We start from the raw sequence: 12,032 nt of genomic DNA, 5'->3' as shown, positions 1-12,032 counted from the left end.
GGCAGATAAAGAAGCAGACTCCCTGCAGGGACCCCAATATAGGACTCTATCCCAGGACCCTGGGATCAAGACCTGAGCCAAAGGCAGAGGATCAACCACTGAGCCACCCAGGCATCCCTACCATGCAACAATTGAAAGAGTAGGTATTTTAATGATTTTTTAAAATTTACTTGAGAGAGAGAGAGAGAGTATGAGTGGGGGGAAGGGCAGAGAGAGAAGGAGAAGCAGACTCCTCACTGAGCAGGAAGCCCAATGCAGGGCTCAATCCCAGGACCCTGGGCTCAATCCCAGATGCTCAACCACTGAGCCACTAGGTGCCCTGGTCCTATCTTTATTTGAAATTTCATATTTTGTTCATCATGGATATCTTGCATTATTTTTTAAAATTATTTTTAATTAATTAATTTATTTTTAAGTAAGCTCTATGCTCAACATGGCCTTGAACTCACAACCCGAGATCAGGAGTCCCATGTTCTACTGACTGAGCCAGCCAGGCACTCGTGTGTTGATTTTTTAAAAAATATTATTTATCAGGATTATTGAGGGGTTTTTTGATGGCTCCTTAAATTTTGCGCTTAAGGCCCAGAGATGCCCCCTAGTCCTGGACGTGGCACTTCAAAGAGTACCTGTGACATGTGATCTTTTGATATAATGAGAAATAATAGTTGGTCTTCATCCCTGGTTCCTGGCACAGAAATGCTAAAAGTCTTATAATTTCCTGAGTGAAAGAAATGAGAGGAGCAGCTTTTGTTATTCATAATAAGTACCTTTCAAGGGTACCTGAGTTTATGCTAATAAGCCAAATCCTGGAAGGTCCTTAGGGAGATGCTGGGTGGGATCTTGTTCCTGCCTCTCTCTGCCCCAGGAAACAACCCTGTCACCAGAGAGCTGGAATTTTTGGTTCTACCACCAATGGCAAATTATTTTATCCATCATGCTTCCAGGTTGGTTGGTGAATGTATCCACATGTTGGGAGTGTGAGACACCCAAGCTCCACAGGAATAGAGGCTCCTGTGCTTGGGACCCTTGGGGACTTCCTTCCATGTACCTCGTCATCTGGATGTTCATTTGTATCCTTTATAATATCCTTTTTTAAGAAAATATTTTATTTATTTATTCATGAGAGACACACAGAGAGAGGCAGAGACACAGGCACAGGGAGAAGCAGGCTCCCCACAGGGAGCCTGATGTGGGACTCGATCCCAGAACTGTGGGATCACTCCCCAAGCCGAAGGCAGACGGTCAACCGGTCAACCGCTGAGCCACCTAGACGTCCCCACCTTTATAATATCCTTGATAATAAACCTGCAATAGGATGTTAAGTGCTTTTTAAGTGCTTCCCTGATATTCTGTGAGCCTTTATAGCAAATTATTAAGCCTGAGAAGGTGGCTTATAGCCAAAAGTATGGATGGCCCAAGGCTTACGACTGGCATCTGGAGTGGGGTGCCATCTCATGGGCTGATTCCTTCACCTGTAGGGTCTGCCCCCCTAAATACTCCCACCACGGGGATTTCAAGTTACCAATGTGATTTCACCTGTCTCGTAAAATTCCTGAAAATCTAACAGTTGACTCTCTTGAGCCAGTATGAATGGCCTCATTGCACCAGTGGATACAGAGTTTATTAAAACTAAAATCATTAACAACAGGGGCGCCGGGGTGGCTCAGTCCAGTTAGATGTCTGCCTTTGGCTCAGGTCATAATCTCAGGGTCCTGGGATCAAGCCCCATGTCAGGCTCACTGCTTGGCAGGGAGTCTGCTTGACCCTCTCCCTCTGCCCAGCCCCCTCCTTGTGCTCACTCTGTCTCTCTCTCAAATAAATAAATACAATCTTTAAAAAATTAAAAATAATAAAGTATAAATGTCTGAGGATTTGTACAGAGACTTTTTAACGAACAAATTTTTAGTTAGGGAAAAAGAGAAAGTGATATGTAAAAGGGAAGGAAAAAGAGATAGCATCTAATTGGTTAAAAAAAAAAAAAAGAACTTAGTTTCTGTTACTTTCCTAAAAGATCAACTCAGATGAATTTCTTTTCACAGAGTCATTATTAGCATGATGGGCGAGACTGGTAGAAACAATGGATATTATCGGATGGGCCTGTGTTGTACTGTTTAGCAATCCCTTATATGCTAAGATCATAATGTGTTCTAAAATGTGGTAGCTTATGAAGGATTTTCTGAGTGTATTGGCTACTTTGCCTGCCTTCTGTTTACATTTGGAAGCATGGCATTATCCACTAGGGATTAACCAGTAATTCTGGCCATTACAACAACGTATAGGTGACTCTCCATTACTTCTTCCCTTCACATTTGGCCATAACTGTCATACTGGTTCTTGAGTGTGGGTCATACCTACATCTGCTTTCTACCTCCAGAGCCCCCTGATTCCTACAGCCCCCACCTTGCAAGCATAGTTCTCTTCTGGAAGAGCCTTAGAACTACCTCTGTGTTCCTTTATTTCTCTCTTCTTTCTGATTCTCTATGCAAAGATAAACAAAGCCAAGGGGTTCCTGGCTGTCTCCGTTGCTAGAACTCAATCCCAGGGTCTTGAGTTCAAGCCCCATGTTGGGCATAGAGCTTACTTTTTAAAAAAAGTAGAAAGCCACACAGTAGATGAAGTGGTAAGAAAAGGTTTTAATTAGTAACACATTATTGCATTAGAGAAAGAGTCCAGTGTGAACTGAACCCAAAAGATGTGATCTGGAAAAGAAGAGGGAGGGGGTATCCAGGAAGTGAAGAATGAACAAGAGTGGAGCAGAAGGGTTGGTCTGTGTGAAAGTCATCAGGGCTTGCTAATTAGAGCTTACTACCCTCCTGCAGAGGCTGGGGAGCTGGGATCCTCTCTTCAGAGTTGAAGAACAAATGGTACGTTCTTTTGGCAGTCTTGAGTTTTCTCCACTCCAAGGAGTCCAGCCTCATCCTAGGAAGGCGGCCTTGAGCTGTGTTATCAGTGTTTGTTCGAGTCTTTATAGGCCAAGGTTGAGGCCTAGTTGAGAAGAGGACTCAGAGGGGCCTGGCTACAGTTGGCCCACAGAGACAAGCTGTGTCACCCAGCAAAACATTTGAGTTGAGATTCTGGGCATTCTCTTCTCTTTTCAGGTTCCAAGTCACAGAGGGCTGAGGCTCCGACTTCATGAAGATGGTGGCCAGCAGCCTCATCTGCAAGCCAACCTTGTCTTTTCTGGTTGGACCAGGGGGCTTTCCTTCTCCTTGGTGCTACCTTGAGAAACCAAATGATCCTCTGTGTTGGTCCCTGGGGAAGAAGGAATCCCTTGTCAATCCTTCAGATGGAGGATTACTTCAGGAAAAGCCTGACCTTCTGGGGCTGCTCAATGCAAAAGCAAATTTTTCCATGACGCCGGTCACCATAGATCCGGCCTGCTTTTGGGCTTGAAATAAATGGACACATACAGATTTACTCTTTCTTTCCAAGATTTTCTCTGCTCACATTAGAGTTTGTGAGATTTATACATATTGTTGTGTGTTAAATGGATCAAAAAATATGCCATGGGGGCAACAGGAACCTGGTCTCGGAGACAGGACTACAGGTGGTGAGGCATGATTCCCACAACTGCCCCTCTACCCCTCCTGCAAAGCCAGCCTCTGCTCCTTTTTAAAAATTATGACACTAGGATGCCTCAGTGGCTCAGTGGTTCAGTATCTGCCTTTGGCTCAGGGTGTGGTCCTGGGGTCCTGGGATTGAGTCCCACATTGGGCTCCCCTCGGGGAGCCTGCTTCTCCCTCTGCCTATATCTCAGCCTCTCTCTGTCTGTCTCATGAATAATTAAAATCTTTAAAACAAAATTGTGATGCTAAAAGGAACATATACTTGTTTTAAAAGACCACAAATTTTAACAATATAGAAAGGTAAACATTTTAAAGTAAAAGTCCCTTTCTGCTTGCATAATTCATACAAATCCACTTCCCAGTAATAATAACCAGCACTGCTAATAATAGCTTACATTTACTGAACAGTTACTACATGTAAGGCATGTTCCCAAGCATTTTACAGCGATTGCTTTATGAAGATTTGTCATGTATTCTTCCCATTGTTTTATATGGATATACGCACATCCTTTTCATATTAAATAAAGGATTTATGCTCTCATATTATTAGTAAACTTGTTCTTTTCACTTACAAAGTATTTTGGACAATTTCTGGATCACAACACATATGTCTTCCTCATTCTTCTTCACTTGCATAGTTGGTATTGAATGGATTTGGGACCATACTTTGTTAAACAAGTCCTCTGGGGGCACCTGGTTGGCTCAGTAGGTTAAGCTTCTATATTCAGCTTGGATTGTGATCCCAGAGTCCTGGGATAGAGCCCCTGTATTGGGCTCCCTGGTCAATGGGGTGTCTGCTTCTCCCTCTCCCTTTGTCCCTCCCCCCTGCTCATGCTCGCTCTCTTTCTGAAGTAAATAAAATCTTTGAAAAAAATTCTTCTGGCACCTCGGTGGCTCAGTGGTTGAGTGTCTGCCTTTGGCTCAGGTTGTGATCCCGGGGTCCTAGGATTGAGTCCCGCTTCAGGCTCCCTGTAGGGAGCCTGCTTCTCTCTCTGCCTCTCTCTCTGTATCTCTCATGAATGAATAAAGTCTTTTTTAAAAAAAGGGTCCTCTGATGAAGGATATTTTAGTCATTTCTAGTTTATTACAAGTAATATTGAAATAAGCATTGTAGCATAAATGTTTTTGTAAACTTGTGCATATCTGTAAGATTATTTTAAAATTGGTTTTCAGGGATTCCTGTGTGGCTCAATGGTTTAGCACCTGCCTTTCACCCAGGGCATGATCCTGGAGTCCTCAGATCGAGTCCCACATCAGGCTCCCTGCATGGAGCCTGCTTCTCCCCCTGCCTCTCTCTATCTCTCATGAATAAGTAAATAAAATCTTTTTTAAAAATTGATTTTCTACCGTATTACAATGTAAATTTTAATGTGCGCAGCAGCCTTGGTTTGTATATTTCAATATCCCCAGTATTTTATTCCTAGAGCCTAGCATATAGTAGGTGCTCAATAAGTACTCAGACACCTACCATTGTGTACCCATTCGAGGGACAAAAATTAGGAGCTTGACAATACCAACTGTAGGCCAGGCACCTGGAAGGTTGAGTCGACTGAGCATCTGACTTCGGCTCAGGTCATGATCTCAGGGTCCTGGGATCATGTCCTGCCTAGAGTGGTGGAGCCCTGCATTGGGCACTGCCCTTATCGGGAGGTCTGCTTCTTCCTCTCCTACTCTCTCTCTCAAATAAATAAATAAATAAATAAATAAATAAATAAAATCTTTAAAAAAATACCAACTGTTGGCATGGACGTGAAGCAACAGAATCCTCATATCCTGCTGAGAGTATAAGTCAGTACTTTGTTTTGGAAAGCAAATTGATAACATCTAATATGTGTGTACTCTAGATCTAACTATTTCATTCTTAGGTATATATTAAGATATACTTTTGTGCATGTGCTCAAGGAGACAGGTGTAAGAATTCCATGATTGCATTCTACAAAAGCAGTGCACAAAATTGTCCCAAATTGTCCAAAAGCCTATAGCATTATATTAGTCACCTTCCACAAATGCATACCACACGTTATTTTTTGTTCTGAGCCACTTAAAAATAAGGTGAAGAGGGACACCTGGGTGGCTCAGTGGTTGAGTGCCTTTGGGGTCCTGGGAGCGGGTCCCACATTGTGCTTCCCCCCACAGGGAGCCTGCTTCTCCTTCTGCCTCTCTCTCTCTCTCTGTTTCTCTCATAAAAATCTTTTTTTTTTTAAAGAATAAAGTGAAGACATCGTTACCAAACAAGAAAGTTGCAAAAGGATTAGCATTCATTAAAAAATCCAAAATATACAGCCTTTCTGCACGTCTATGTCACATTGTTTTGTGTTCCTGTCCTAAATTTAAGGAAAATTTTCACAATGTCCAGAGCTGTTCTGCAAAAGAAGGAGGAGATAAAAAAATCAAAGTATACAAAACAATACTATAATGCTTAGAAATACACATATGTATGGCAGAAACAGAAACATGGGGAATGGAATGATAAACACCAAATTTAGGCATGTGGCTACCTTGAGCATAGGAAAAGAAACATGTTCAGGGATGGATGCTCAAAGCCTTGCTATCTGGGATATTTTTCTTAAGTTGTGTGGTAGGTACACATTTGTTACTTGTTTTCTCTCTTTTGGTATGATCAATACATTTCATAATTTTAAAAAGCAGCAATTTACTCTTACTTAAATGAGAGTTCAGAAAATCAAGACTGCATGTTAAGTCTAATTGGGTGACTTCTTGGTACTTACTAAAATACCACTTTACTTCAAAATCTGGCCCTTGTTTCTTTTTTTTTTTTTTTAAAGATTTTATTTATTTATTCGTGGGAGACACAGAGAGAGAGAGAGAGAAAGAGAGAGAGAGGCAGAGACAGACAGAGGAGAAGCAGGCTCCATCCAGGAAGCCCGATGTGGAATCCATCCCGGGATTCCAGGATCACGCCCTGGGATCCCCTGGCCCTTGTTTCTGCATCTGATGCATATGACACACAATAAATGTTCGTTGAATAAATGAATACCTGACTCTCACAATCTTTCTACATCAAAGCCCTACTATTTGAGTCTGGGCCAAAATCCTCTCGAAGACTCCCTCTTCAAGGGTCCCTGCCATAGTGTTGGGCATGACCAATAGGCTGTAACCAAGGACAAGAGTCTTATTTCTTCAGGATACTTGGGTAGCTCAGTTGGTTAAATGTCTGCCTTTTGCTTGGGTCATGATCCCAGGGTCCTTGGATCAAGTCCTGCTTCAGGCTTCCTGCTCAGTGGGGAGCCTGCTTCTCTCTCTCTCTCCCCCTTTGTCTCTCTCTCCCTCTCTTGTGTGCTTGCTCTCTCTCAAATAAATAAACTCTTAAAGCAAAGAGTCTTATTTCTTCTGTCCCAGAGATAGTTCCTTTCCTCATTTACCACATGTTCTGCAATTAAACTATTTATCTCCCAATTAGGGAGGGCAAGGACCTTGTCTATTAATTGTTGTGTCTATTTGAAGACTTGTCAGATAGCAGGTTGGCTGGAAATGCTTGCTGAACAGCATTACATGAAATAATATATTTCCATGTGTCTGATACAAAGGCATAAAAATGGTTAAATTATTTTTTGTTTTTTTGTTGTTTTGAATAGTTTTAGATTTACAGAAAAGTTGAAAGGATGGTACAGAGTGTTCCCTTTAACCCCTCACTATTTTCCCCCACTGTCATATCTAACACTACTTTGGTACATTCATCACATTTAAGAAACCAGTACGTTATTATTAACTAAATGGTCCACTTTATTCGGATTCCACTAGCTTTTCTCTGATGTCCTTTTTCCGTCCCAGTGTCTCAGCCAGGATACCATATTATATCTTGTCACCATGTCTTTTGAGGCTCCTGTAGTCTGTGATGTCTTCTCAGGCAGTCTTTGTTTTGGATGGCCCTAGAAGTTTGAGGTGTACTGGTCAGGTATTTTGTAGAATATTTATCATGCTCAGACTGCACTTACAGGGTTTGGGGGGGAAGCTCACAGAGATGAAGTATCAGCCCTATCACATGGTAGCAAAAGCATGTGCCATTAACATGCCTCGTCATTGATGGTGTTAACCTTGTTCATTTGGCTGGGGTGGTGTTTACCAGGTTTTTCCATCGTAAAGCTATTCCCTCCCTCCTCTTTCCATATTCTACTCTTTGGAACAAGTGTGAAAATTAATAAAAGGAAGCCACCTTTAGAAGAGAATGGAGAGGCCAGTAGGGGGAGGTCTCACTCCCTGCCACTCTTGTCAATGGCAGACCCAACTGGGACAGGAGGACCTTGAAGGTAGATGCCATTCATGCAGGAGGAAGACAGGTTGCCCTGGCAACAGCCCAGCCAAGGAGAGACTGTCACAGCTCAGCGTAGGAGAAGCTACTACACTCTGAGCTTCCAGTTTTTTGCAAAGCACTTTTTGTTTATGAAATCCTTCCTGATCGCCCCCATTTCATCTACAGATAAGAGCTCTCCTCCTTCGTTCTGGGGACTTGCATCTGATTTTGCCAGAGCTCATTTGTCCAGGATTGCAATTTTCTGCTATTTCCGAATAAACCCATTTTTGCTGCTGAAATAGCTGCGTTATTTTTGAGGTTAACATAAGTCACTAGGCAATTTCCTACATCCAAAGGGGGAGGCGTTAAGCTCCTCTCCTGGAGGAGGTAGTAACTACACCATTATTTGGACTTCTTCCCTGCTAGGAGATGTCTCCGCTCCCCTGTGCATTTACAAATGTACTTTTGTATATTAAAAATGCTTCAGGATAGATGAGTAACAGCTCAAGAAACTTCTTTTGCATTTTGAGGCTCTCCCTAGCTTCCCAGCTGTTTTCCCAGGGAGCCGCAGGGCAGTGACAACCCTGAAGGGGGGCCCCGGGGCGGTGGCGGGGTCGCGGCTTGCGGACTGGGGCCCCAGAGCCCGCTGGCCTCCAGCTGCCCTGGCTTCGCAAACACTCGTGGGGCATCGCGCTCGTAGGACAGTTGTCGGAGGGCGCGGAAGCTCCCGACTCCAGGAAATTTCCGCTGACTCCTTCCAGGTGCAACGCCCTCCCGGGGCGGGGGGGCGCAACAGCTCGCGGCGGGGGCGGGGCGAGTGGGCGCGTGGGCGGGGGCGGGGCCCTTAAGCGGCGGCGCGCGGGGCGTGTCGGGAGCGTGGCTTGCCGGCGGCGGTGGCGGCGGCTGCGGCGGCGGCCGCGACGGAGGCGGTTGCTGCGCCGGGTACTGGGGTCGCCGCGTGAGGCGCAGGCGCGGTGGACTGTGCCCTCTCCGGGCCTCGGCTCGCCGTGGGCTCGTCATGGCGACCCAGGAGAGGCTCTACCGCCTGGTGGTGTTGGGCGCCTCCGGCTTCACCGGCCAGTTCGTGGCCCAGGAGGTGGCCCGGGAGCAGGTGGTCCGGGAGCAGAACCCCCGCCTGCCCTGGGCGGTGGCGGGCCGCTCCCGGGAGAAGCTGCAGCGAGTGCTGGACAGGGCCGCCCTGAAGCTGGGTAAAGGGGCGGGGGGGCGGCTTCGCCCGCAGCGAGTGTGGGTCCTTCGGGGGAGGCGCCCGGGGGCAGGGCGGGCCGGCGCGAGGCGGCGAGGACACCCCCGTGGCTCGGTGCCCAGCAGACCCCCCGCAGACCCGCCGGCGCGGACGCGTGTCCCCTCCGTCGGCGCCTCCTTCAGAGCGTGGCGGGCCCCGCGGGCCTCGGAGCAGGGGGCCCGCGGGGTGGACGCGCCTCCAGCCCTGGGGGCGGGAGAGGAGGGCATTGGTGTCCTCGGATCCGCCGGCCTCGCCCTTCGCCCCGGGGCTGGAAGTGGGCGGGAGGCTCCTCAGGTTTTCGGGACGCCGTGGCCCTCGTGTTTCCGTTTCGTGCTGGCTTCCAGTCGCTGTGCGCGCGCTTGCTCTTAGCACCATTCATTGCGCTTGGTTTTCCGACGCGGTCTTTGGCGTGCGGGGCCCTGCCCTCGGCTCGGCGCGGCGCGGCGCGGCCCGGTCCGCCCCACGGCCCCCAGCACACCCGCGGCACCTGCGTTCTTCTGGGGCCCCTCCATCGCGCTCCTCGCTGCACCCTGAGCCCGGAGGAGAGGATCCCGCTGCTGCCACCGCCAACACACAGAGTCGTGACCAAAGAGCTCCTTGGTGTTTTTAGTTTCTTTTACTTTTTCAAAAGAAAGAAATTTCACTGTTAAAATACACTCTTCCTTTTTTTTTTTTTTTTTTATTTTCCTGCCCAACAAATGCAGCTGACCAGGTGCAGCCTACCTACCTGGCCATTCCTAATGCCCAGACTCAGTTCTTGTGGGGAACACACCTTGACCCATCAAAACCTGCATACCACTAATTCCAGCGATTTACTTATTATAAGCCTAAAATGAGTGTTCTTTCCAGAGACTGTGGTCTCTGCCTTGGAGCTCTTGCTTGTTCTTATGTTGATGTTGACAACCCTGCTGTACCCTGGTATTTTGTCATGTGTAATTGCTTAGTCGTTGATGGGAAACTTTTTATAATGGAATTCTCCATAGAGAGGAAATCAGGACAGTCATCTACTCAGTATCCAAACGATTGTAAAATATTTTACACAGGGTTATTGTTGGCATATTGCTTAAGTTAGATTTTTTTCAAGGTAACTGAGGTTTTTTCTATCAATCTGTAGCATTAACTCCGTTTTTCTCCTAGCCTTTTCTTTTCTTTAACCTGTTTTTTAAAAAAAATTTTATTTATTTATTCATGAGAGACACGCAGAGAGAGAGAGAGAGAGAGAGGGGCAGAGACACAGGCAGAGGGAGAAGCAGGCTCCATGCAGGGAGCCTGACATGGGACTCGATCCTGGGACTCCAGGATCACACCCTGGGCTGAAGGCAGTGCTAAACCACTGCACCACCTGGGCTGCCCTTAACCTAGTTTTAACAAGTTTTAGTTCTTGTCTGTATATTTAGTAAATCTGCCATCCCTAATTACTATACAAAGAAGATCTGGAAGATCTAATACTGTATCAGAATTTGCTTCAGACGATTTATTTCTTATTCCAGGAAGACCGACTCTCCCGTCTGAAGTTGGAATAATAATTTGTGACATCACGAATCCAGCCTCACTAGATGAAATGGCTAAACAGGCAGCGGTTGTCCTCAACTGTGTGGGACCAGTAAGTCATTCACCCTGTTTTGTGTGGGAACAAACAATGTATTCATTTCCAGCAGTATCTGGTATTTGATATTCCAGAGGAACATAAGGACAGGCGACAGAAGAGTTGGTTCAGGGCTTCAACCCCATGTGGGGGAGTTTTCACTGCTTGTGAGGAGCCAGTGGATGTGACCAGAGTCTCCTGAGAGAGACACAGGCTCTCTGTGACACCATCTCAGGGATTGTGTCCTGGTTTGTTAATTGGCAGCTATCATTGGCCAGCCTTTTTTTTTTTTTCTTACTGCACGCTTCTTAAGTAAAAAATGTTGAGCATGTACCCCTGATATGTTTTTATTTATTGATAAATGATATTCCTGTATTCTTTATAAACTAAATACTTATTGAATATTCATTATATGTAAAACTGCTCTGGTGTAGGTACCTGAGACAGAAGGGTGAACCAAACTGAAACTCCCTCACGGAGCTTACCATCCAGTGGGGGAGACAGAAACATAAAGTTTAGTTGTAGGTAGTGAGAAGCGCTTTGAAGAAAAATCAAACCGGATAAGGGGACTGAAGGATTGGCACATCAGTCTCTGTGAGGTGGGTGGCCAGGGAAGGTCTCTGTGAGGACCTCACTTTTGTGTACAGCCCTGAGGGAAGTGAGGAGGCTGAGGTGTGGGAGTATTTGAGGAGCAGGATGTTCCAGGGAAGAGCAGACACGAATGTGAGAGAGGGCAATGTCAGGGTTTGAGTTTTCTTGTAAGTGCAACGGAGTCTTTGAATGGTTGAAAGCAAGAGCCTGAGCTGATTGGCGGTTTTGTAGTTCTTGTCTTCTGACAGAAAGAAGGCAAGAGGGGGCCAGCAGGGGAATGGTCCAGGCAAGCTGAGCACAGGATGGGGGTGGAAGAGGTGGAGAGAAGCAGTTGGGGTGGGGACAGAGGGTGCTTTGAGGCTAGAGTCCCCCTTTTGCTGTTTGTTCTGGATGTGAGGGACACACTCTTGGCCTGTGTCCCAGGGGAATGTCGGTGACATTTACTGACCTGAGGAAGCCATCACAATTGTCAAAACATTTGGAAACTAAGCATCTGGAAGATTGACAATAATGTTTTAAATGAAAGCGGAACGGTTTTTTGATTATCAAGTAAAAATGTATTTAAATTGTTTATTTAGATTAATCTCATTCCTAATTAGCTTTGATTCTGTCTGTGCTCTCTTGCTACAACCATTCTCATGTCCACCCTCGGCCAACCTCCTTGCCCTTCCCACCTCAGTGCTCTGGAAAAATCCAAAACTGGTGTGTGGGTGGGTGGGTAAGTGGGTGTATGGGTGTTATTTATTTATTTGTTTTTCGTTTCAGGGGTAGAGGTCAGTGATTCATGAGTTGCAT

The 12,032-nt window shown here is 46.0% G+C and overlaps 1 protein-coding gene and 1 long non-coding RNA gene across 2 annotated transcripts in view; both read left to right on the top strand.

Moving 5' to 3' along the window:
• Positions 1-600: 600 nt before the first annotated feature.
• LOC121472130 lies at positions 601-3,682 on the top strand. The gene is made up of 3 exons (XR_005982781.1): positions 601-1,070; positions 2,022-2,864; positions 3,099-3,682. It is a non-coding gene; the product is annotated as an uncharacterized LOC121472130 (long non-coding RNA).
• A 5,008-nt stretch (positions 3,683-8,690) lies between these two features.
• Positions 8,691-12,032, top strand: part of SCCPDH (saccharopine dehydrogenase (putative)) — a 35,531-nt gene continuing 32,189 nt past the window's right edge. Inside the window, exons 1-2 of the mRNA XM_041766035.1 lie at positions 8,691-9,026; positions 10,552-10,664. Of these exons, the coding sequence (XP_041621969.1) occupies positions 8,837-9,026; positions 10,552-10,664 (303 nt within the window). The 5' untranslated portion in view covers positions 8,691-8,836. The remainder of the gene's footprint in view (positions 9,027-10,551; positions 10,665-12,032) is intronic.

Source organism: Vulpes lagopus, chromosome 1 (genome assembly GCF_018345385.1).
Source record: "Vulpes lagopus strain Blue_001 chromosome 1, ASM1834538v1, whole genome shotgun sequence".
In the NCBI taxonomy this organism is placed as follows: domain Eukaryota; kingdom Metazoa; phylum Chordata; class Mammalia; order Carnivora; family Canidae; genus Vulpes; species Vulpes lagopus.
The sequence above is the reverse complement of the archived record's forward strand: the minus strand, read 5'-3'. Positions and strand labels throughout refer to the sequence as shown.